Source organism: Dendrobates tinctorius, unplaced genomic scaffold (assembly GCF_039654945.1).
Source record: "Dendrobates tinctorius isolate UK_male_01 unplaced genomic scaffold, ASM3965494v1 ptg000181l, whole genome shotgun sequence".
Classification (NCBI taxonomy): domain Eukaryota; kingdom Metazoa; phylum Chordata; class Amphibia; order Anura; family Dendrobatidae; genus Dendrobates; species Dendrobates tinctorius.
This window is the reverse complement of record NW_027361848.1, coordinates 815,867-843,145: the sequence shown is the minus strand read 5'-3', so window position 1 is coordinate 843,145 and position 27,279 is coordinate 815,867. Positions and strand designations below refer to the sequence as shown.

Here is a 27,279-nt window from a genome sequence, read left to right as displayed (position 1 = left end):
CCTGGTGTTGAGATTGGATGCCATGTCGCGTTTGGAGAGCCCTTGATGTACCTAAACAGTGAAAAAAACCCAATTCTAACTCCAACCCTAACCCCAACACACCCCTAACCCTAATTCCAACCCTAACCCCAACATACCCCTAACCCTAATCCCAACCCTAACCATAACCCTAACCACAAACCTAACCTTAACACAGCCCTAACCCTAATCTCAACCCTAACCCTAGTCCTAACCATAACCCTAATCCCAACCCTAGCCCCAACCCTAGCCCCAACCCTAACTTTATCCCCAACCCTAACCCTAACTTTAGCCCCAACCATAACCCTAACTTTAGCCCAATTCACTTTAGCTCAACTCTAACCCTAATGGGAATATGGAAATAAATATATATTTTTTATTATTTTTCCCTAACTCAGGGGGTGATAAAGGGGGGGTTGATTTACTATTTTTTTTATTTTGATCACTGTGATAGACCCTATCATAGTGACCAAAATGAATCAATAGGAATTATCTATTGTTGCCGGGTGCCGGCTGGTAGATCTGGGTGGGCGCCGTGCACATGCGCCTGCCATTTTCTTCCTGGAAGAAGATGCCCGGAGGCATGGGGGGAAGCAGGAGGGTCCAGGGACACCAGGAGGTACCATCAGGGGATCAGGGGACCCTATTTCTCTCTCCTCTGATGTGCGATTGCATCAGAGGAGAGAGAAATTAAATGGAAAATCGATTTTTTTTTGTGTGTGTTCGACATTATACCATTAATAATGGCGATCGCAACACTGACCCGAATCATGTTCTCTGGGATCTCAGCTAGCCCCGTTAGCCAAGACCCCAGAGAAATTCCCACTCTGGGGGGCGCTATATAACTTTTCCTCAGCGCCATTAATTAACAGCACTGTGGTTTAAGTACCCTTAACTGCTGCTGTTAAAAGGCGTATCGGCGGTTGTTAAGGGGTTAAATGTCCATTTTTTTATGCATGCTCCTTTTGTGTATATATTTGTGTTTCTTCAGATACTTTGTTATAGCATGCCTGATGAAGAGACCTAAAAAGTCTTGAAAGCTTGCTTTGTAACCTCATTTATTTTACTTTTGTTAGCCATTAAAAGGTATTAGAACAACAAGATTATTATTTTGTTTTTCCCATGGAGAGAAATCTTTTTTCAAATGGTTAACATGGTACCAAACCTTTTTTTCTTTGACCATGTTGGGACATGGTTTGTACACTACACAGCTCCTGGGCAGGGGTGAAAGCAAAACAAAGTATGCAGACAGGACTGCACGGGATCATAGTTGATTCATTCTGAGAGGTAAACATGATTTTAAAGAGGCAGGAAAATGTTTTACATCACAGAAAGAATCAGCTACGATCCCATGCTGGCTTGTCTGTATACTCTCTTTTGCTTACTCTCCTGGCCAGGAGTTGTGGGTTGTGCATATTTATTCTATTTGCACTTGGAAATTTATTTAAAATAATTTTATTGAAGTAAAAATAAATGATATCTTTATTAATTAATGATTTTATTGTAGGTTTGAATAGCCTAATTCCATGTCATAATCTTTTTCATCTCTGTCTTTTAACCCTTTTCTCATTGTTTCAGTTAGAATTATCTTATATTTATAATGAAACCATTTATTTATTGTTCAGCCTAAAATAATAAGGAAGGAACTTATAATATACTTATTGTTGTGGGATGATATGTAAACCTTGTTATGTATACAATATTTTGCATCCATTATTTTCTTTAATATTTGAATTGTCTCCACAGAGTATAATATACTTTATAGTAAAATCATCAAAGCTATTGCACTGGCTAGAAGATGAATCAATGCAGAATGCCTTACAGCCATACACAAGGTGGAATCATGTTGAATGTGATCTAGCGATTTTTAACATCAATGTGGATGAAGACTATATTCCATGCTTGCAAGGAATTTCAAGAGCCAGCTTTTGTGGTATTTATCTGGATTGGATTCAGTACTGTGCAAAAATGGAAACTAAGGTATTCAGTGATACTCCAGTTGTTTCTACATATTTTACACGTTTCAATAGTGTCAACCACCGAAATACTTGAAAAATCATACACAGAAATTAGATAGAGAAGGTGGTTGCTAGTAACAGTAAAGCTCTGTAGCGTTATAACGTCCAAACATGAAATATAAGAAATTTGAATTGCATTACTGCTCTAGAAAATTGCAGGATCTTGCCTTCACATATAAATGTAGGTTTCAGCATAAAGAGGATTCACATTAGGCAGGTTCCCAGCAAAGAGTATCGCCTTATCATGGATGCCGGGTACACATGAAATGGCCAATATATGCGCTGTGTTCACAATTTTTCCAACTTTTTATAATAGTAATGCAATTCAAATTTCATGCCTTTCACGTTTGCATGATATAACACTACAGAGTACTACTTTATTTGTTGGTTATATTTAGTAAGCACCCGTATACACTTATTTTCTGTTAAGGAAGTGGTGGTCAGTCTTTTGATATTTGCTAGTAACAATAGACAGTCTAATAAAAGTCAAACAAGGTCCAAACCATAAAGATATATGCAATGCCAAAGGGTAGGGCCATAACACACCACACATGAAACATTATCTGCATCTTCAGGACTGTTACCTGCTATAGAAAAAGGAGAGAGCTCATTGTTTATGCAAGCTAGAAGGGAAGACAGAGGCGGTGGTGGATGGGAAATCAGGATTTAGTAAGTGTACATTTTAGTTTTTTTCATATTTTGGGGCCTGGGAGTCACAAATGGGAATTCTCTGGTGACTATTGTAATGTGTTAGAGGGGCTGTAGAACCACATACTGTGGGGGTTGTGGAGTCCATCATACTGAGTAGGGATCTGTTGAGGCCATCAAATTGTGTGTGGGGAGGGGGCTGTGGGAGCATCAAAATGTATGTGGGGGGATTGTGATCACCAACATACTGTGTATGGGGAGCTGTTGTGATCATCAAACTGTGGAGCTGTAGCAGGCATTCTACTGCGTATGGGGCTGTGTTGGCCATTATAATGTGGGGCAGCATACTACGTGGGATTTTTGTTATTATAAGGAGGTACAGAGTGATTATTATTAGTGATGGGCGAGCACTGAGATGCTTGGTTGCTCGTTGCTCGTGTCGAGCAACCTGGAATGCTCTGGTTCTCAATGTAAGTCTATGGGAAACCTGAGTATTTTTGCCGCAACCTCTTTTTAGGGTCTAAAAACTTCTGAAATCGATGGGAACAGTGCTGAAATGACATGGGAACATCATTTCATTTCTGACTCGCAGGTCACTGCTGTGAACAATGTTGTCAGAGTCTAACGTCACTCATACAAAAACGAAGCCAAAATTGATTTTCCTGGGAAATATGTTAAGGAACATCCTTTCCAGGGTAATGATTTGTATGTAACGTCAAATAAATAATCCAAAACAAAAATGTTCCTCTACCGATTGGGCTATGTTCACACGTAGTGTTTTTGATGCGTTTTTCAACTTTAGCATTGCTTTCAACCAAGCCAAATGCATTCACTGGGAAATGTCATTTTAACAATTTACAACCTTAGCTGGTCCTGTGGTGTGTGACACATCATCAGGCACATCCTGTTTCATTTATGAAGGAGGGACTGTTAAAGGAGGATGGCGATCAGGAAAACTTTAATCTTCTTAAAGTGACAGCAGTTTGTCCTCACTATTCTTAGAGAGCCATCAGCCGGCTATGCTTTGTTGTTCCTATTATTAAACAGTGGGTCTCCTATACTGTTATTGCCTATGTATTGAATGCAAGGCCTGCCCCAAATTTGTACGCACCCCAATAACCCATTGAACAGACGTCCTTGATGGCCACATGAAACCAAAGTTCCCATTTTTCTTAATTTGCTACTCCCATAATGTTAGCCTACGCATTGAATGCAAAGCCTGCCCTGCTCCAAAGTTACATGCACCCCATTAACCCTTTGAACCAACGTAGTGGATAGCCACATTAAACCAAAGTTCCCATTTTTCTTAATTAGCTACTCCCATAATGTTAGCTTATGCATTGAATGCAAGGCCTGCCCTGCCCCAAAGTTACATGCACCCCAATAACCCTTTGAACCAACATACTGGATGGCCACATGATACCAAAGTTCTCATTTTACTTAATTAGCTACTCCCATAATGTTAGCTTATGCATTGAATGCAAGGCCTGCCCTGCCCCAAAGTTACACGCTCCCCAATAACCCTTTGAACCAACGTACTGGATGGCCACATGAAACCAAAGTTCCCATTTTTCTTAATTAGCTACTCCAATAATGTTAGCCTATGCATTGACTGCAAGACCTGCCCTGCCCCAAATTTACACACAACCTAATAACCCTTTGAACCAACGTACTGGATGGACACATGAAACCAAAGTTCCCATTTTTCTTAATTAGCTACTCCCATAATGTTAACCTATGCATTGAATGCAAGGCCTGCCCCAATGTTACAGACACCCCAATAACCCTTTGATCCAACGTACTAGATGGCCACATGAAACCAAAGTTCCTATTTTTCTTAATTTGCTAATCCCATAGTGTTTGCCCATAAAGTGATTGGAAGGCCTGCTCCAAATTTTGAAGCACCCCAATACCCCTTGGAAGAGACGTTGAGGAGGGTCTCCTAAAAATCTTTTCCCAATTTAAATGAGCAGGTCTCCTATACTTGTAATGCCCATGCACTAAGTGTATGGGCTGACAAACATTTGAAGCATGCCCACTTGTTGAGTTCTGGAGTTGCAGAGGTTGTGTTTGTAAGAAAGGAAGATGCAGTTGGTGCCTACAAAAAATACAACAGATACCTAGGTGGACAGCCAATGAAATGCAATCTTCATTTGAATGGTAGCGTGATTACATCAGACCAGGCCATCCTTCAAAGATTAAGTGATACCCCATCAAAGAAGGAAGGTGAATCTGCAAGAAACACAACCTCCCCCTCCTCCAGTGTTGCTTCAAATCCTCCTGCTGAAGCTGATCCTGATACTATCTCAAACGTACTCTTTAAATCCTCAGGGTAATCAGCAGGCACCTGTGCAGTTGCCATTTTACTTGGGTCCGCTGCACCCTGTTAGTGCATTTGTATTGAGGCCTGTCTATACAGGTAAGCATCTCTGCCTGTTTTGGTTTTTTAATCAGCAGTCATCCAACCAACTTCATTTAAGATTAAGCTTTGATGAGATCATCACAAATTGGAGACTGTAATGAGAGAGATTTCCAATTAACATAAAAGGACCCAGATACTCCTTTAAAAAAAACCCTTCATTTTGCTTCTTGGGTTTTGTTTAGCCCTGATCACCACCAGATAGTTGATGTTTGAAGGATTCTGGTATCAGACATTGGACAATCAATCCTGTTTCTAGCATTGTAGTACAGTTCACCTTTGTTGTGGTGCAGTTACATTATTGCTAATGAATTGCTAAGTGTCCACAGACTGTGTTCTAGGCCAGTAAAGTTTTTATGCCTAATTAATGTTTCACAACGTGAAACTGTCATCCAGAACTCTACAATTGTAGACATTGCTTATTGCTCTGCGGCTGTTGTGCTATCTGTGATCGGAATACTGAAGGGAAATAGATCACACTAATAGTGAACTAAATACTGAGATGCGTACAGAGGAATGCTGGGAGGACACAGATTGTGGTTTTCTATCAACTTCTGCATTTAAAAATTTGCATTTAATGGTGGTAATAAAAAAAAAATTCCTCGTGTGTAGGCAGGGCGCAGTGCCATACCACGACTATCTATTTGCTCTTCCTGTACAACCCTATAATTTTTTAAATTGATATTTATTTGAACTCCTCATTTGGAGGGGGTCCACAAGAATTGATAGGTGAATTCTGCTGACACTAAAAACACCCTTTTCAAAACAATTATGTGGTTGTTGCATCATGGAACACGTTCACCCTGGCAATCTAGTGGTGGTGTCGGAAGAGATGTGAAGGATGGCCTACTAAAAAGCTTTTCCCAATTTAAAGGAGTGGGTCTTCTATGGTTGTAATGCCCATACACTAAGTGTATGGGCTGACAAACATTTCCCCCTGGGAAGTACACATCAACATAATGTGTAAAACATTTTTTACAGGCATCAAATACACCCTTTAACACAATAACGTGGCTGTTGCATCATGGACCATGGTCACCATGGTGATCTTGTGGTGGTGGCTGATGAAGATGAGGAGAAGGAGGAGGATAACAGCAAATAGGCAAAATCAGGAAGCGTATACACATGTGAGGGTGTGAAGAGGTGCATGAGAATATATCTTCCAAAAATGACACTGGATTTGAGGTTAGGTTTCGCTGTTATCATTCGGTGGTACAGAGAAGTCTGGCCAATCCAGCACTTGTTCATTTTTATAACAGTCAGCCTGTCAGCATTTTCAGTTGACAGGCGGATGTGCTTATCAGTTATAATTCCACAAGTGGCACTAAAAACACGCTCTGACAAAACGCTAGCAACAGGGCAGGCCAGGACCTCCAAGGCGTAGAGAGCCAGTTCATGCCACATGTACAGCTTGGATACCCAATAATTATAAGGCACAGAGGAATCACGGAGGACGTTGGTACAGTCAGCAAGGCACTCCCTCAGCATCTTCCAAAACTTTGCACTCCTTGTGACTGTACCCTGCGCCTCAGGGCCACTGCGATGGGAGTGTCAGAGAAAACTGTCCCAGAACTTTGCCCGTGTTCCCCTGCCTCTGCTGGATTGGAGTTGTGTCTCTCTCGCCTGTACTCCTTGTTTGTCCAATGAACTGTGACCTCTGCCACCTGCGTTTTTAGATGGGAATTTTTTTTAATAATTCTGTAAAAATGGCATTCTGGTACACCTGTCTGTCTCTGGAAGAAGAGATTGAAAGTTCTTCTTGTAGTGTCACCTAGAAGTGTCACCAACTAGTAATGACTGTCACCCAAAATTTGGAGAATACGAGGGTCATGGCAAAGGCAGCGCAACATAAAGTCAGCCATGCATGCCAGACTGCTAACAGGTAAGATTTCTGAGTCCTCACCAAGAGGACAACTAACCATGCTCTCCTCCTCTTCCCTGCCCTCATGCTATCCACACTGAACAGACGGTATGACAGTTGTGCTTGTAGTACCATCCATAGCGCATGAAAGTAGCTCCTGTTCTTCCTCCTCCTCCTCTGCTCACAAATCCTTTCCAACATATACAGTGTAGAGTTCCAACACGTGGTGACATCACACAACTGTCGGATAGCCCGAAGCTGCAAACGCTGCTGAAGCATGGCAAGGACAGCAGAAAGTGTAGCTGACTTTCTAAAATGGGCTCACAGGCGGCGTACTTTCACAAGCAGATCGGGCAGCTCCGGGTAAATTTTGAGAAACCTCTGAACCATGAGGTTAAGCACATGGGCCAGGCATGGTAAGTGTGGGAGCTCGCCTCGCCTCAGAGCCACAACTAGGTTCTGGCTACTGTCACACATGACCATGCCTGGCTGTAGATTCAGCGGTGTCAGCAACAGATCTGCCTGCTCTTTCAGAGCTGTCCACAACTCTTCAGCATTGTGGGGTTTGTCACCTAAGCATATCAACTTCAGCACAGCCTGTTGCCGATTGGCTGAGGCAGTGCTGCGGTGTTTCCAGCTTGTGACTGATGTGGTCATTTCGGAGATGGAGGCTAAAGTGGAGGAGGAGGAGGTGGTGCAGCAGCTGTAGACTGTGGGGGCAATCTTGATTGATGCAGGGCCTGCAATCCTTGGCGTCGAAAGGTCCGACTGGGTCCCGGCTTCCACTAAGTTAACCCAGTGTGTCAGCGAGCTGTACTGTGCCTTCCCACAGGCACTTGTCCACGTGTCCGTGGTAAGATGAACTTTCCCAGTAACAGCATTGTTGAGGGCACGGCTAATATTGTGGGACATGTGGTTCTGTAATGCAGGGTCGGCACACCGTGGCGGCTGGGGACCGAGTCCCTTGGGACGGCCGCCTCCATCAGGTTGCTGAAAGCTTCCGTCTCCATGAGCCTAAAAGGCAACATTTCAAGCACAAGCAGATGAGAAATATGTGAATTTTTTAGGGTGGCCTGTGGGGTGTTGGCAGCTTATTTCCGCTTGCATTCCAAGGACTGAGGAATGTTCAACTGAATGCTGCGCTGGGACAAGGACGTGGATGTGCTTGATGATGGTGCTAGTTGAGTGTGTGCAGAGACAGGTGAGGGCAGGAGGCATCTTTGCAAGCACCATGGACAGGGGATTGGCTTCAACGCAAAACAGCAGAAGATGCAATGGTGTCACCCGCAGACAGTATTCCTGGACCCTGGGGTTTGGCCCACAAAGTCTGGTGCTTTGTTGTCATGTGCCTGATCATGCTGGTGGTGGTCAGGCTGCTTGCTTTGCTACCCCTGATGATGCGGGCATGGCAGGTGGTGCAAATGGCCTGTTATGGGTTATCGGCAGAGTTTTTTAAAAAACAACCAGACTCAGGAAGACCTAATACTTGTACTGGCATCTTCCGTCATGGTGGTGTTACGGGGAGCGGTTGCCTGTCTTCTGTCTGTGGCCACCACACTACTTCTTCCTGCCTGTTGGGGTGCCTCGCCTCTCTCCCCCTGTGTGCTGTTTTCCTCACTCTGCATGTCCTCCTGCCAGGTTGGGTCAGTTACAATATCAACCAACACCTCCTCTTCCACTTCCTAACCCTGGTCCTCCTCCTGACATTCTGGCAATTGTGTCTCAACATCGTCCTCTTGTGACACGTTCCCACCATCGCCTTCGTGTGAACATGGCTGCTCAAATATTTCGGCATCGCTACATGCGATCTCCTCTTGCCTGGCATTAAGTGCACCGGAAGAGAGGCCCGAATCTCTAAATGGAAAAGTGAACAGCTTTTTGGAGTGTCCAAGTGTTGGATTAGTTGCTCCGGGCACTCTGCATGGTGGGAGGAAGGAGGATTAGGGTGAGGAATATGCGGTCCAGACTCACAGCTACTTAGACTTGATCGTGTGGAAGACAGGGTGGGGGTGGTGGCTGTAAAGTGACTGGAAGCATTATCCATTATCCAACCAACAACCTTTTGACACTGGTCTTGGTTCAATAGTGGTGTGCTGCTGCGGTCCCCTAGTAATTGTGACAGGAGGGTCGAGCAAGAAGATGTGGGTGTTTGTTGTGGCCCAATTTTAGCTTGCCCACGTCCTCGACCTCGCCCTCTGCGTGCACCATCACCATGACGTCCACTTCCCTGTCCCTTGCCATGCACCTTGCCCATTTTAAATGGACTATAATATTTTGCACGTTCACTAAAAATAAGTGACCTAGGAGCGAACTTATATGTGATCCTTGTGCGGGAAAACCACAGTTTAAAATATTTGGCCTGTAGGTAACACCTTTTTTTGCAAACTGGTGTCTATAACTAGACTAATACACAGCAACAGCAAAAGAGTGTGAATGAATTGGCTAAGACGCAGCAACAACAGTTCAATTGAGCCCAAAAATGCCCCAATTTTTTCAATTTTTAGTTCACAGATAGGTGAGGTCTGTGACGGATATCTTCCACTTTTAATTATCTGGCCTGTATTTTTTTATTCAGAAAAAGAGTGTGAATAGCTAGGCTAAGACACAGCAACAACAGTTCAATTGATCCCAAAAAATGTCCCAATTTTTAGCCCACAGATAGGTAAGGCCTGTGACGGAGATCCCCCACTTTTAATTATCTGGCCTGTATTTTTTTAAACAGCAAAAGAGTGTGAATTACTAGGCTAAGACACAGCAGAAAAAGTTCAATGGAGTACAAAAAGTGCCCCAATTTTTAGCACACAGAAAGGTGATGCATGTGACGGAGATACCAGACTTTAAATTATCTGGCCTGTATTTCTTTTTACAGAAAAATTGTGTTAATAAGTAGGCATATACATAGCAAAAAATATTCAATGGAACCCTGAAATGGCACAATTTTGAGCACAAAGATAGGGGATCCGTGTGGCGGACAAAATCCAGTGTAATATATCTGCCCTGTAGGTAAAGATTTTTTTTTAAGCAAACTGGTGTCAAAAACTTGTATAAGACACCCCAAAAATTTTTCACAGTACCACAAAAATGGTAGAATTTTATGCGCACTCAGATGTAATCGCTGTGACGGCCAAACCCCTGTTTAGAATAGCTGTATTTTAACGCTGTACTATGTAAAGGATCTGGCTGTATTCTGCAGTGCCAACAAGCAAATGCAGAAAAAAAACATGTGCAATAGGCAGCAGCAGCAGACAGTAATGAAATGGACCCTCTTGTTGTATGCAATAAAGTATGGCTAATAAACTGCCTGTCTGCCTAGCACTGATATCTATAGACTCACATACACTGCCTGCTGCCTAGCACTGATATATATATATATATATATATATATACATACTGTATATACTCGTGTATAAGCCGACCCCCCTAATTTTGGCACAAAAAAATGGGAAAACTTATTGACTTACGTATAAGCCTAGGGTTAAATGGTGGTCCAAGAAGATGCTCCATAGATAAACCCCCCATATGCTGCTGCACAAGGGTTAATGCTGGCCCAAGAAGATGCTCCATAAATACCCCCCATAATATGCTTCTGCACAAGGGTTACTGCTGCACCATAAATACCCCCCATATGCTGCTCCACAAGGGTTAATGTTGTCCCATAAGATGCTCCATAAATACCCCTTATTTGCAGCTGCTGCAATAAAAAAAAAAAAGTGACATACTCACCTCTCCGTTGCTGGAGGACAGGTGCCGGTGTCCTGAGCCCCTGGCAGTGGCGATATTCACCTGTCCCCGTTCCAAGCCATGCGCCGCTGTGTCTCCCGGATCTCTGCATTGACAGCAGAGGGTGCGCACTGACTACGTCATCGCGCCCTCTGCATCACAGCAGGAGGACCCGGAGACACATTGGTGCACGGCTTGGAAAGGGGACAGGTGGATATCACTCTGCCCCCGTCATACTCACCCCTCCTAGCACAAAGTCTTCTCTGCAGTGGCAGACCCTGCTTCTCCCTCTGCCGTCTGCTTCCTGCATTCAGCTGGTCACGTGGTACCGCTCATTAAACTAATAAATGTGCACATATTCATGAGTTTAATGAGCGGTACCACATGACCGCTGAATGCAGGACGCAGATGGCAGAGGGAGACGCAGGGGCTGCAGAGAAGTGCCAGGAGACGAGAGTATGGTCTCTGACACCCCCGCTCCCCCCCGGTATATGACTCGCGTATAAGCTGAGGGGGGGACTTTCAGCCCAAAAAAATGGGCTGAAAATCTCAGCTTATACACGAGTATATACAGTATATATATATATATATATATATATATATATATATATATATATATATATATATATAGCCATATACCAAAAGAATAATGTGAACTTGATTTTCCTTTGGCCATCCAGTACATGGGTTCAAAGGCTTACTGGGGTGCGTGTGAATTTGGTCCAGGGCAGGCCTTGCATTTAATGCATAGGCTAACAGTATGGAAGAACCAAATGAACAATGTGAACTTGGTTTTCCTGTGGTCATCTAGTATGTCATTTCAAAGGGTTAATGGGGTGCGTGTAAATTTGTTGCAAGCCAAGCCTTGCATTCAATGCATAGGCTAACAGTATGGCTGGCCAAGAGAATAATGTGGACTTGGTTTTTCTGTGGTCATCCAGTACATCAATTCAAAGGGTCATTGGGGTGCATGTAACTTTGTGTCATTGTGGACCTTGCATTCAATGCATAGGCTAACAGCATGGAAGAACCAAAAGAAAAATGTGAAGTTGGTTTCCCTGTGGCCATCCAGTACGTGGGTTCAAAGGCTTATTGGGGTGCGTGTGATTTTGGTGCAAGGCAGGCCTTGCATTCAATGCATAGGCTAACAGTATGGCAGTACCAAAAGAATAATGTGAACTTGGTTTTCCTGTGGCCATCCAGTGCATCATTTCAAAGGGTTATTAGGGTGCGCGGTACTTTGTGGCAAGTCGGGCCTTGCATTCAATGCAAAGGCTAACAGTATGGAAGAACCAAATGAATAATGTGAACTTGGTTTTCCTGTGGCCATCCAGTATGTCGTTTCACAAGGTTATTGGGGTGCGTGTAACTTTGTGCCAAGGCAGGCCTTGCATTCAATGCATAGGCTAACAGTATGGCAAAACCAAAAGAATAATGTGACCTTGGCTTTCCTGTGGCCATCCAGTACATCATTTCAAAGGGCTATTGGGGTGTATGGTACTTTGTGGCAAGGCGGGCCTTGCATTCAATACATAGATTAACAGTATGGCAATACCAAAAGAATAATGTGAACTTGTCTTTCCTTTGGCCTTCCAGTACGTGTGTTCAAAGGCCTATTGGGGAGCGTGTGAATTTGGTGCAGGGCAGGCCTTGCATTCAATGCATAGGCTAACAGTTTGGCAGTACCAAAAGAATTATGGGAACTTGGTTTTCCTGTGACTATCCAGTATATCATTTCAAAGGGTTACTGGGGTGTGTGTAACTTTGTGGCAAGGCGGGCCTTGCATTCAATACATAGGCTAACAGTATGGAAGAACCAAATGAATAATGTGAATTTGGTTTTCCTGTGGTCATCCAGTACGTCATTTGAAAGGCTTATTGGGGTGCGTGTAACTTTGGTGCAGGCCAAGCCTTGCATTCAATGCATAGGCTAACAGTATGGCTGTACCAAAAGAATAATGTTAACCTGGTTTTCCTATGGACATCCAGTACGTTGTTTCAAAGGGTTATTGGGGGGTGTGTAACTTTGTTGGCATGCATAGCCTAACAGTATGTGTCATGCCCGCCATGTCTGTTATGCTGCATGACCCATGGAGCAGTGTGCACGCGCACCTCACTGTTATGCCTGATGGGTCTGTTATGCTGCATGACCCCTGGAGCAGTGTACACGCACACCTCATCTCATAGCTGCCTGCCGTTGCTGGTGCGTACTCGTGCTCTACCTCATGGCTATACGCCATTGCTTGTGCGCACATGTGCTTCATCTCATGGCTGTGCGCCATCGCTAGTGTGCACGCGTACCTCACAATGGCTGCATGCCTTTGCTGTGAGCATGTGTGCTTTACCTCATAGCTGCATGCCGTTGCTGTGTGCACACCCATCTCTGCTCTGCCTGCTGCAGTCCTCTCTATGGTCCTGGTGGACCGAATCCAGCAATCCTCTCTATAGTCCAGGAGGACCTAATCCAGCAACCTTCTCTATGGTCCTGGAGGACCTGACCATGTGATCCTCTCTATGGTCCAGGAGGACCTGATCCAGCAATCCTCTCTCTGGTCCTGGAGGACCCGACCATGTATTCCACTCTATGGTCCTGAAGGACCTGACCATGTGATCCTCTCTATGGTCCAGGAGGACCTGACCCGGAAGTTCCATCTATGGTCCTGACCCGGAAGTCCAGGTGCTAATGCCCTATATCAGACCGCCCCTTCCTATGGTCGGGGCCTGAGTATCGTGTTGCTTCCCTGCTAGGCTGTTTGGTCTGCTCGGTTGCTCCCTGCATTCTGTGCCCCTGCACTCTGCCCTGTTGTGCTTCTTCGCACATGCTCTGCGCTTGTACTTCGTCTGGTGTCCTGTACCTTGTTTCGTATCCTGTATCTTGCCTCACGTCCTGTGCCTTGCCTTGTGTGCTTTCTCTGTACTCTGTCTTATTGTGCTCCTTTAGCACAAGCTCTGCTTCTCTCCAACGCTACTATGCCTATCGTGCTCTCTTGCATAAGCCTGTTTCCGTACTGTGCCTCGCCGTTCAGTCTGTACGCGCATTGGTCATGTACTCTGCTTTAAGCCTTATTTTTTTATTCTGACCTTCCATGCTCCTTTAGCACAAGTCTTGTGTTGTACTGTGTGCTTTGCCATATACCAGGCTCTGTGCTCTGGCATACACTCCGCTTTTCCCTTGTACCCGGCCTTGTGCCTCAGCATATGTTCCGCTACCTGTCTGTACTCTGCCCTATGTCTCTGACCCGGCTCTGGGCTCTAGCATACACTCCGCTTCTCTTTCTTGTACTCGGCTCTATGCTTCAGCCTATGTTCTGCTCCTTGTTCTGTACTTTGCCTTGCCTTGTTTCCCCGTGTGCCCTTTGCATGCCCCTGGCCTTGCCTTGTCTGCCTGCTTGTGCCTCAGCCATGCTCATCGGCCAGTGACTTAGCTGTGTCCGCCTGTTGTTCTTCAGCCGTGCTTGCCTCAGTCTTGCCCGCCTGTCTGAGCCTCAGCCCGACCAGCTAGCCAGTGCCCCAGCCGTGATCTCTGTGCTTCCTTGCACTCACCCTGTATCTGCACTGTGCATAGTGTGCCTCCTGGCATGCGCAGGCCCTAGCCTGCTCCTTGACATACCTCTCTGTGCTTCTCTAAATGAACCCTGGCATGCCTCCTAGCATGCACAGACCCTAGCCTGTACCCTGGCATGCCCTATAGCACGCACAGGCCTTAGCCTGAACCCTGGCGTGTCCTCTAGCACGCACCCTGCCTTGAACCCTGGCGTGTCTCCTAGCACTCTCCCTGCCTTGGACTCTGGCGTGCCCCCTAGGACACACCCTGCCTTGCACCCTGCCTTGGACTCTAGTGTGCCCCCTAGCACGCCTCCTGCCTGGAACCCTGCCTTGGACCTTGGCGTGTCTCCTAACATGCACCATGTCTTGAACTCTGGCGTGCCTCCTTGCCTGAACCCTGGCTTGCCTTCCGGATGCCTGGAGCCTGCTGATCGCTGTCAGAGGTCCGGAGCCTGATGACTGCGACCTGATGTCCGGAGCTGATGTCCGCAGCCAGATGTCCGGAGTCTGATGCCATCTAGCCCTTGCCTGAACCCAGGCATGCAACCTAGCATGTACCATGACTTGGACCTTGGTGTGCCCTCGCACGCGCCTTGCTATGCATCACTTTGTCCTTGTAATTATGTCTTGCACCTGTTGTTACCCTGAGACCATGATTTAATGAAGATACCCTCTGCCACGCTTTGTCTTGTCTTGTATCCTGCACGTCCCTTGTTACCAGACATCCACACTTATGTCTTCCGTGAGCCGGCCATCTAGTTCCAGCAGTAGTGGTGACTCACCCCCTTGGTCTTGCCCCTGACACTCCCTGTATAGGGGGTGGTTTCTCACAAGGTCAGCTCGCCCGTGGTGGGTGGGTGCCATGGCCCAGAGGGTCCACTCTAGCAATAGACTCCGCAAAAGTTGACTCCGTCACAGTATGGAAGAACCAAATGAATAATGTGAACTTGGTTTTCCTGTGGCCATCCAGTATGTGTGTTCAAAGACTTATTGGGGGTGCATGTGAATTTGATGCAGGGCAGGCCTTGCATTCAATGCATAGGCTAACAGTATGGAAGTACCAAAAGAATAATGTGCATTTGTTTTTCCTGTGGCCTTCCAGTACGTGGGTTCAAAGGGTTATTGGGGTGCGTGTGAATTTGGTGCAGGGCAGGCCTTGCATTCAATGCATAGGCAAACAGTATGGTAGTACCAAATTAAAAATAATGGGAAGTTTTGTTTCAGGTGGCCATCCAGGAGGTCTGTTCCAAGTGTTATTGGGGTGCGTGTCACTTTGGGGCAAGGCAGCCCTTACATTCAATGCATAGGCAAACACTAAAGGATACCCACTTTCTTATAATGGGAACATTTTTTATGGAGGCCCACCTGTACGTCTCGTGATAGGAGTATTGGGGTGCGTCCTAATTTTTGGCAGCCCAGCCACTCATTGCATAGGCAATAACATTATAGGAGACCCACTGTTTAATAATAGCCCTATAAGAATAGTAATGCCGACTGATGCCCCTATAAAAATAGACTTTGTGAATTTAAGGGTCACGCCTTCATAAATGAAACAAGATGTGTCTGATGAAGTGTCACACACCACATGGCAAGCTTGGGTTGTTAAATGCTACAATGACATTTCCCAGTAAATGCATTTGTATTGGTTGAAAGCAATGGTAATGTTGAAAAACGCATCAAAAACGCTACATGTGAACATTGCCAAAGTGGTGGAGGAACTTTTTTGGGGGGTTATTTCTTTTGCCTTCCTTACAAATTATTACCCTGGAAAGGATGTCCCTTAACATATTTCCCTTTAAAAACCTTTTTGTTTTCATTTTTGTATGTTTTACTGTGCGCCAGTAAAAGTGGCGTCACACTCTGACAACATTGGTCACAGCAGTAACCTAGGAGTCAGAAACGCTTCCAGGGGCGTTTACCATGACGTTCCCATGTCATTTGTGCACTGTCCCCATACATTTCCGGCAATTTGATACCCTAGAAAGACCTCCGGGGGGTTGCGGCAAAAAAGTTTGGACTTCTCATTGACTAACATTGGGCTCGTTGCTCGGGTCAAGTACCCAAGTATTACAATTTGCTCGACCCGAGCAATAAGCACCTGAGCATTTTAGTGCTCACTCATCACTAATCTACTCTGTAATAATACGCTGCAATTCGTTTAGAGTGATCTGTCGCTGTTAGATGAATTTAGTGTAGGGATATGTGCTAGGTATGACTCGCTGAAAATTAGTGTTCATTCTGGTCACATATTTCTCTTCCACATGCCATAACGTGATTGCTTTTTTCCATGCACTCATTGACAGTGTCATGTCTTTTATGGTGATCTATACTCAGAAATTCATCAAAACTGGAAGTGTTGCTTGCGTTCCTCCAGTTTGTTGCTGCCATGTACAAGAAAATATATTTTTAGGGCCGACTCAAATCTCTTCTATATTCTACAATAATACCACTCTTATCTGTAATTTGTCTATGGTGAGGTGTGGCAGTAGGTATAGCGTATTACAGTCATCTAGTAAGGGATTATTGCCTTATAAATTATAATCCTTGCTGCTGCATTTTTCCATGCACTCATTGAGAGATTTGTGTTTTTTTACAGTGTTCTGTAATCAGAACTTAATCAAAGCAGGCAGAATTAACTGATTTAATGTTTCCATTCTCAGTTTCTCTGTAGCATTTGTATGTCAGAGGTAGTGGCAGGAGACTTTACGCTACATGAGCTGGATTTCCCTGTTCTGGACTCTCTAGTGCTTTATTTCCATCCTTTTCTGGCTGCTTCTTGAAGCATGCTTGGGGTCATTATCCTGGTGACCTTGGATTCAATCCCAGATTTCTGACACTGGGTACTATTGCGACCAAAAATCTTTTGGGAATCTTCACATTTCGTGATGCCATGCACACAGGAAAGGTACCCAGGGCCAGAGGCAGCAAAACAACTCCAAAATGTATTTGAACCTCCACCATGTTTGACTGTAACTACTGTGTTCTTTTATTTGTAGGCTTCATTCCATTTACAATAAACACTAAAATGATGTGCTTATTGCTTAACCAAAAAGATTTATCTTGGTCTCATTTGTACACAAGACACCTGCTGGCCCTCCATAAATTGTGAATGCTGTCCACTGGCCCTCCAAGTTTCAAACTTTACAGTACTAATACAAAAAGAAAATTTGCCCACCTCAGATGGATAAATTATAGAGCAGTAGAGTGAGGGCCACCTGATGGTCCTCTGACAATAGTAAGAGCCGCCTAACTGCCCTTTGCAAATAGTGAGGGCCGCCTGATGGCCCTGAAAAAAACATAGTGACTTTCAGAGTCCCGCCTTCATAAATTAACAGGTTGCGTCTGATCATGTCTCACACACCACATGGCCAGATAAGATAGTAAAATGTTAAAATTACATTTCCTGGTGTATGTTTTTTTCACCATTGAAAGCAATAAAACATGCAAAAACACTATGTGTGAACATAGCCCAAGGTGTGGAGGAGCATCTTTTTTTCTGTTATTCATTTTGCCTGATATACAAGTCATTATCCGGGAAAGGATGTTTCTTAGTAAAATCCATTTTATCTTCTGTTATGTATGTTTTTTTGTCAATCCATAAAAGTTGCAGAATACGTTGACAACATTGTTTCCAGCAGCGACCTGGGGTTCAGAGATGCTTCTAAGGGTCTTCCCCATGCTGTTACCTTGTCACTTCAGTGCTGTTTCAATCAATTTCAGCAATTTTTAGACCCCTCCAGACCTCTGGCGAGAGGGCCACTGGAAAAATGCTTGAGTTTCTTATTGACTTCCATTATAATCGTTACTGGGGTCAAGCACCCAAGCATTACAATTTACTTGACAGAAGGAATGAGCACCTGGGCATTTTAGTGCTAATTCATCACTATTGATGAACTGTGATGAATTTTTTACACATCATGTGTCTATTGGGCATGAAGATTTGAATTTTTATTTCTATAAATGTACCTGCACTGTATTGCAAGCTTTGGCTTTTTGTCCTGATAAAGAATTCTGTAGTACTTCCAAACACGCCAAAATAAATAAAGAAATTGCCATTACCACTTGTCTGGACTTGGATCTAATAAGTTGTTAGCCAGCAGCGCAGATCAACCACAAATCTTCCCCCTTCTGTGTTTCCATGGTCTGATGACCCACTGAACCTGCAGCAGCTGGATTTATATGTCATGAAAAAGTTTTGCATATGCAACTAAATCAGGTTAGAATCACATTTCTAAATTTCTTTATTTTCCTCCTGACAAGGCACTATTGTGCTGTTTTTGCCTCCTAGTTTTGTCTAATCAGGGGACCGAGGCTATGGTCACTGCCACAGCCTTTGCCTCCTGCCTGAAACAAAGCATTATCAGGGTCGTTTGTTTCAGGGTCTGGGCTAGTCCCTGCTCTATGGAGCATTCATTGTGTTTTAATTCAGGTGTATGCTCAGTAGGATCTTGTCACTGTGCAATATTCTTTAGTGAACAGTGACAGTGCACTCCCTCACCGACTCTGATGAGAAGTGAAAATCCAGCAAGAGGTTTCACAATCAGTGTGCATTGCAGGGACCAGCTCCACTCCAAAAATAGACGTCACTGTTTTATTCAGCTCCGCAGTACCTATTATTATACCATTATAAGTGTTAGTGCTGGCGGAACGCACCAAATGATAAAATAATAGTAGGTGCGTTTGCAGCCCGGGGTCCACCGTGCAGAGGTGGTATACTGCTGCTAGATAATGGTGGACGTTCAATATGGCGATATAATGGCAGAACACACGCGGGTTAAACGTCACCCAGTGTGCACAGGGCGAACTCTGTTGCTTCACAGAGCCGCCGAACCGCTAAACACAAATACCGAGCCTGTTCAAGCTCACAGAGCTCGGGGAGATGAACGCTCAGTATATGGTACACAAGGCCAGCGTCCCTCTAGACCTACTGAGCATGCGGCATCGCAACCGTGAACACCACTGAGGCTGACTGCAGCGGAGCGACAGTGACTGCCGCGGTACGATAGTGCCCTATAGTAGGCGACACCATCGGACGCTAGTGCTGTGGACTGACTGTGGCCTATAGCTTAGCCACTGACTGGCGCTGACTCTAATACTGATACCCTAACCACATGCGTAATATCCAAGGGAGGGGAATCTTAATAAGTCATTCACCAGGTACATGCATCCGTCATCATCCACACATATAGCAACTAGAGTCTATACTAGCGCATGGCCGAGCGGCCATGCGAGTCTTTTAGAGCCGAGACCTTCCGGAACCTTCCAGATCTCCCTGATGGACCAATCAGAACTGGAGAAGGACCTGAGCATGTGACTCCCGATCCCCAATGGGGAATTGTCCCATGAGCATGCTCAGTGGAGCGACGGAAGGACTTAGATTCTGGAGTCTTTTGCTGCTGGCCAGGGTGCATTGTCATACTTGAACCAGAGGTGGCAGCAGCAACCGATCCCACGCTGCTGGTCTGGGCAGAGTGCTGGGACCAATGAGATTGCTGAGCAGGCTCCACTGTGGCCAAAGGAGAATGGGAGACCGCCGAGTGCAAGGCTTTGGATTCCTGCTGTGCAGTGTCAGGAACCCGATGCCTAACAATAAGGGACATTCAATTCGCAAAGAATAACTTTGTTGCAAATCGAGTTTTCATGTAAAATCTGCATGATCTTGTGAATTTTGCCAGATCTGTTAATCTCTACTCATTTTTATTTCAGAAAGTTGCCACTGATGAAGACTCTTTTTTGGTAACTCTTTCCTTTGGATTGTGCATTTTGGGTAGAAGACTTCTTGCAGCAGCACATCACATGCCTTTCAGGTGACTCTTGCATACATGCTATGTATAACGCTATATATGCTATGAATTTGATTTTAAAATTTAAAATACGTGTTTTATTAAATTTTATTTCACAGTTTAATCATTTTAAGATTGAAAGTAGACACCAGTACATCAAGTTAGACCTATAACCTAACATCTTGTTACAGAGAAAGGCAAAGACCCCACGTGGCAGATACCAATTATCAATTATTAGAGTGAATATTCCTTCTTCTGTCCTCACTCTGAAATGTCATCAGTGACATCGGTTTCAGGGGCTGGACTAGCCCCTGCTCTACTGAGCATCATTTGTAAATTCCGATATATGCTCAGTAGGAATCTTGTTACTGTGCAATATTCTTTTGAATGCACAGTGGCAAGGCACTCTGTCACTAGCTCTGATGAGAAGTGATGAGCCGACAAGACAGTGCATTGTTATTGCACAATGCAATGAGATAACCCAGCGAGAAGGAAAAGTAGAGACCAGTCCCACCCCCCGAAATTGACATCACTATAAATCTATATAAATAAAGCTGAGTGCATGTATGTGTGTGTTGTGAGAATCATGGGGGAATAGTGGATGAAGGCAGGTATATCTCACCCAGATACCTTTCCTATGTAGCCTAGTCTGGTCAGTATCTCACCTGATGACTAATGAGCAGAGGGAGGCGGGTATAAAAGGATGCCAGGTGGTGTGTTGGTTGCTCAGCCTGGGGAACACAGCGAGCATGTCTGTGTGAGCGACACTTGTGAGTGAAAGCAGTGCTCATGGAACTGTGGTTTGGCTTGACGGGAGAAGCCCTCCAGTAGGTAGTTAGATCGGACCCTGTTTAGTTAGTGCCGGACAAGCAAGGTTTTTGTTTTATGCTTTATTTTTCTGCATGTTTTGTTTTCACCTGAAATAAACCTGACCCAGTGTCAGTTATGACCGGATCCCGGCTGTGCATCTGAGTTTCATGCTAAACCCACGTGGCCTTTGACCCCAGCAAAGGCGATCCGGAGCGTTTTATCACAGTGTGTATATTTATAAAGCCCCGCCCACCACATGCCCACTCCACATAGCCCTGTCCACTGGCAGATGGAGAGCAGGGTTGCAGAGGGAAAGTGCAGGATGCGGGTGGAGAGCGGACCTGTGAGGGAGAGAGCGGGACACGGATGGAGAGTGGTGCTGTGGAGGGATAGAGCGGGACGGTGCATGGAGAGTGGGGCTGTGGAGAGAGAGAGAGAGCGGGGCTGTGGATGGAGAGAGCCAGACAAGGATGGAGAGCGGGGCTGCAGAGGGATAGAATGGGAGGGGGCATGGAGAGCAGGGCTGCAGAGGGAGAGAGCCAGAAGGTGGGTGGAGAGCGTAGCTGCGGAAGGAGAGAGCATGATGGCGGGTGGAGAGCGGGGCTGTTAAGGGAGAGAGCGGGATGGTGAGTGGAGAGCGTGGGGCGGCCAGTAGAGACAGGGCCTGCCTGCTGAGGGAGAGAGCAGGGCTGTGGAGGGAGAATGCAACGGCGATTGAAGAGTGCGGCTGCAGAAGGAGCGAGCGTGACGGTGGATGGAGAGCTGGCCTGCGGAGGGAGACAGCGGGGCAAAAGTGGGGCTGCAGAGGGAGAGAGCGGGACGGCTAGTGGAGACAGGGGCTGTGGATGGAGAGCGGGGCTGCTGAGGGAGAATGCGGGATGGTGGGTGGAGAGCTGGGCTTCGGAGGGAGAGAGCGGGACGGCGAGTGGAGAGCGGGGCTGTGGAGGCAGAGAGGAGGACAGCAGTTAGTTACTATGTCCGGGCAGCGCCGGGCTCTTCAGCTAATATATATATAGGCTTGCGAAAGTATTCACCCCCTTGGTTTTTTTTTTTTTTAACTATTTTGCTACGTTATAACCGGTGTTTCAATATTTTTGTAATCCAATTTGTGTGTGATGCATCGGCACTAAATAGGCTAAGTTGGTGAAATGAAGTGAGAAAAATATAGGCAAAAATTTTAATTTATGAGGTCATATAACAAAAATTTGCATGTGCATATGTATTCATGCCTTTTGTTATGAGGCCCCTAAAAAAATTCTGGTGCAAGCAATTAGCTTCATAAGTCACATGCTTAGTGAAAGAAAGTCCACCTGTGTACAATCTAAGTGTCACATTGTCAGTATATTCACACGTTTCTGGAAAGGCCAAAGAGGCTGTAGCTCCATTAACCCCTTTATGACCTTAGACGTACTATCCGGTCCACAAAACCCGTGACATTCTGACCCTGGACGGGATAGTCCGTCATAGCGATCAGCTGCGCTCACGGGGGGAACGCGGCCGATCGCGGCCAGGTGTCAGCTGATTCTCACAGCTGACACCCGGCACTAAGTGCCAGGAGCGACCACGGACCGCTCCCTTCACTTTAACCCCCTGCACACTGCGATCAAACATGATCGCAGTATTTTGGTGGCATAGAGAAGCATCGCTCAAGGAGGGGGCTCCCTGTGTGCTTCCCTGAGACCCTCAGGACAACGCAATGTGATTGCGTTGTTCTGAGGGCCCCCTCCCTGCAAGCCCCCAGATCCAAGATGGCCACGGGGTCCTTCCAGGTCCTGCAGGGAGGTGGCTTGTTTAACTTTTAACCCTTGTAACTTCCAAACAAAAAAAAATTTGGTTCCAAAATTGTGCTGATGTGAAGTAGACATGTGGGAAATGTTACTTATTAGGTATTTTGTGTGACATATTAATGATTAAGAGGCATGAAAATTCAAAGTTGGAAAATTGCGAAATTTTCCAAATTTTCCCAAATTTCCATTTTTTTTCGCAAATAAACGCAAGTCATATCAAAGAAATTTTACCACTATCATGAAGTACAATATGTCACGAGAAAACAGTGTCAGAATCACCAGGATCCATGGAAGCGTTCCAGAGTTATTACCTCATAAAGGGACAGTGCTCAGAATTGTAAAAATTGGCCTGGTCAGTAGCATGCAAACAACCCTTGGGGGTAAAGGGGTTAAGTAAGAGGTACCACTAACCAAATAACACCATTGAGACCAAGGAGCCCTCCAAACAAGTCAGGGACAAAGTTGTTGAAAAGTACAAGTCAGAGTTGGGTTACCAAAAAAATATTCCAAACTCTGATGATCACTGAAGCACCATCAAATCCATTATCATCAAATGGAATGAACATGGTATCACAACAAACCTGCCAAGAGAGGGCTGCTCACCACACCTCTCAGCCCAGGCATGGAGGGCATTAATCAGAGAGGTAGCAGAGAGACCAAAGGTAACCCTGAAGGAGCTGCAGAGTTCCCAAGCAGAGAATGGATTATCTTCCCATAGGACCACAATAAGGCCGGGGTCAGACATGCAAGAAACTCACAAGAGTCTTGCATGTCAATATCCGTCACTGCCGCCAGCACTCGTACCGGAGCATGCGGCTGCATAGAAATACATGCATCTGCACGCTCCAGTCCAAGTGCCAGCGACAGTGCTGGGTATTGACATGCAAGACTTGTGCAAGTTTCTCATATGTCTGACCCCAGCGTAAGTGATATACTCCGTAAAGGTTGGTTCACATTCATCTAGTGCTCTGCTCTTAGGACTTATGTCGGGAATTTACTCAAAATCTCCAAAAACATGATTCAAAAAAAACTCCAATGGGACTATTTACTGTAATGAGGCAGGTGGAAACATATGACTCCAGTTCTGGCAGTGTTCAGTCTTTTTAGGTATGCACAAAAATGTAGTTGACCACAGTTTTGTGCACCTCTGAAGAAACAGACACTGCCAAACAATATTCAGATGGAATCCAAAGTGACTCCATCTGCCTCATTATAGTGAATAGATCCATCGGGGTTCTGTATGAATCATGTATTTTACAGATTTAGACAAAAACCCTGACATTCAGATGCTTCTAACAAAATTAGAATATTTTCAAATTGTTAATTTATTTCAGTTCTTCAATACAAAAAGTGAAACTCATATATTATATAGAGTCATTACAGAGTGATCTATTTCAAGTGTTTATTTCTGTTAATGTTGATGATTATGGCTTACAGCCTGTCACAGAGTGACCGACCCAGTGTGACACGACCCAAGGGTTGGTCGGTCACCAAACGGCACAACACAATGCCGATGGAATAGGGGAGAGGAAGACCCTGTGACAATAGGGAATCAGGGACGGTCACCTCCTGAGCTCCAACCTGAGCCTGTCCCTGTTCTACACTAACACTCTATGCAGGGCCTTCCCCCTGCCAATGTTAGGATATCTCATCCCTATTTGTCACCTAGATCTGCCCTGGCTAGTGCACTGGCCGACAAGGAGCACTAGCTTCAACTCTGCAGATAAGACACACAGGGGAAGGTGACAGACACCAAATGGACAAGGTAACAAAAGTACAACACTTAGTTTTCTGCTGCAAAGCACTGCAAAGCAGGATAAAGACACCAGATCAAAATATTCAGCTGAAGCACCACTGCTCCCAGAAAGCTCCTCTCTCGAGGTTGGTCACTGCAGATTGCTCTAACATCAACATTAAGCTGATGCATCAGATGACCTTTTGAAGGATGGTGGGAGTGCCGACATATTCCGCAGCACTTTACATTACAGATGGGACTTGTACAGACGATAGACATTACAGCATAGCAATAATCACATAGATCATAACAGATACGAAGAGGAATGAGGGCCCTGCTCGCCAGCTTACAATCTATGAGGAAAAAAGGTAGACACGATAGATGGGTGGTAACAATTGCCCTGATTGTCTGTACTGTTACACACTTAACAGTCCAAACGCAGAGGGCTAATAGATGCATAAAACATGTGGGAACATGATGCATGGAGCCTGGTTATGGTAAAACTTTTGACTGTGCCACACAGGGATAGTTAGGTTAATGTGTTGAGGCGGTAGGCCAGTCTGAATAAATGCATTTTCAGGGCACGCTTAAAATTGTAGGGATTGGGGACTAATCAAATTGACCTGGGAAGTGCATTCCAAAGAATTGGTGCAGCACGTGTATAGTCTTGGAGATGTGAGGGGGAAGTTCTGATTATTGAAGATGCTAGCCTCAGGTCATTAGCAGAATGGAGGGCATAGGTAGGGTGTTAGACTGAGACGAGGGAGGAGATGTAGGGTGGTGCTGTGCCATGGAGAGCTTTGTGGGTGAAGTTAATAAGTTTGTACTGGATTCTGGAGTGGATGGGTAGCCAGTGTAATGACTGGCACAAGGTGGAGGCATCGGTGTAACGATTGGCGAGGAATTTGATCCTGGCTGCAGCCTTCAGGACAGATTGGAGGGGGGAGAGTTTGGCAAGAGGGAGACCGATTAGAAGAGAGTTACAATAGTCCAGATGAGAATGAATAAGAGAAACAGTAAGAGTTTTTGCAGAGTCAAAAGCAAGAAAAGGTTGAATTCTAGAAATGTTTTTGAGGTGCAGATAACAAGAGCAAGCCAGTGATCGGATGTGGGGGGCAAAGGAGAGCTCGGAGTCAAGTATGACCCCAAGACAGCGGGCATGTTGCTGGGGATTAATGGTGGAACCACACACGGAAATGGCAATGTCAGGTATAGGTACATTAGTAGCGGGAGGAAACACAAGGAGTTCAGTCTTTGACAGGTTCAGTTTCAGATAGTGAGGACATGATGTTAGACACAGCATTTAGACAATCGCTGGTGTTTTCTAAAAAGGCAGGCGTGATGTTAGGAGAAGAAGCGTATAATTGGGTGTCATCAGCATAGAGATGGTACTGGAAGCCAAAACTAATGATTGTTTGACCAATAGGGGCAGTGTACAAATAGAAGAGGAGGTGGCCTAGGACAGATCCTTGAGGAACCCCAACAGTAAGAGGAAGATGAGAGGAGGAGAAACTAGTAAAAGATACAGTAAAGGAGCGGTCAGAGAGGTAGGAGGAAAACCAGGAGAGAACGGTGGAGCTGAAGATCCACAGTGTTGAATGCTGCAGAGAGATCCAAGAGAATTAGCATGGAATAGTGACCATTAGATTTAGCTATTAGTAGATCATTAGAGACTTTAGTGAGGGCACTTTCAGCAGAGTGTAAAGAGCGGAAATCGGATTGGAGAGGGTCGAGAAGAGAGTTATCAAAGAGATAGCGGATCAGACAGGAGTGGACCAGGCGTTCCAGGAGTTTAGAGATGAAGGGAAGATTAGAGACAGGTCTATAGTTAAGGCCCCGTTACACATAACGATGTCCCAGCAATCCCACCAACGATCTGACATGGATGGGATCGCTGGGACATCGTTAGGCTGATCGCTGGTGAGCTGTCACATAGACAGCCCCTTCAGCGATCAGGACCAGCGAGCAAGCTGGTTTCCAATGTAAACAACGGGTATCTAAGAGCCACGCGGCTCTTGGATACCCGCTGTTTACCCTAGATACCAGCGTGCACGCTGGTCTCCAACGTTAACATCGGGTAACTAAGAGCCGCACAGCTCTTAGATACCCGCTGTTTACATTGGAAACCAGCATGCGTTGGTATCTTGGGTAAACAGCGGGTATCCAAGAGCCGCGCGTCTCTTAGTTACCTGATGTTTATGTTGGAAACCAGCGTCCAGCGTCGCTGATCGCTGGTCTCTCGCTGCCACACGCAGCGATGTGTGCTGGCCAGCAGGAGAACCACGATCAAAAAATGGCCCAGGACGATCGTGCACGATCAGCGATACCCGGCAGGGGGGCTGGTCGTTGATCCCAGTCACACACAGCGATATCGCTGATGCGTCACAAAATCAGTGATCTCACTAGCGATCTCGCTGTGCGTGACGGGGCCCTTAGTGGCACAGTTTTGGTCGAGGGATGGTTTTTTAAGTAGTGGATGTATGATAGCATGCTTAAATGAGGAGGGAAAGATACCAGAAGAGAGAGAGAGGTTAAATATTTTAGTTACGTGGGCGGTGACAGCAGGGGAAAGGGACTGGAGGAGATGTGATGGAAATTGGTCACTGGTGCAAGTGGTTGGGCGAGAAGATGCAAGGAGCCTGCTTACTTCTTCTGTGACTGGTTCAAAATCAGAGAGTGAGCTAGATGCAGTGGGGGAGGGAGGACAATGCATGGTATGAGGGGATTGGGAAATAATTTCCTGTAGGATATGGTACATTTTTTCTGTGAAATAACTGGCCAGATCATCAGCGCGGAGATCCGTGGTTGGGGCCTGCACTCTTGGGCTGAGTAGGGAATGAAAAGTGTCCAAGATACATTTAGGGTTATTGGAGAGTGAGGTGATGAGGGTGTTGAAATAGGTTTGTTTGGAGTGGTGAAGGGCAGTGCTATATG

The 27,279-nt window shown here is 45.5% G+C and overlaps 1 protein-coding gene across 1 annotated transcript in view; it reads left to right on the top strand.

The window, feature by feature from the left end:
* LOC141054931 (pecanex-like protein 2) overlaps window positions 1–27,279 on the top strand; it is a 2,173,030-nt gene that overhangs the window by 1,636,078 nt on the left and 509,673 nt on the right. The window contains exons 26-27 of the mRNA XM_073551818.1: window positions 1,765–1,998; window positions 19,937–20,037. Coding sequence (XP_073407919.1) covers window positions 1,765–1,998; window positions 19,937–20,037 — 335 coding nt within the window. The remainder of the gene's footprint in view (window positions 1–1,764; window positions 1,999–19,936; window positions 20,038–27,279) is intronic.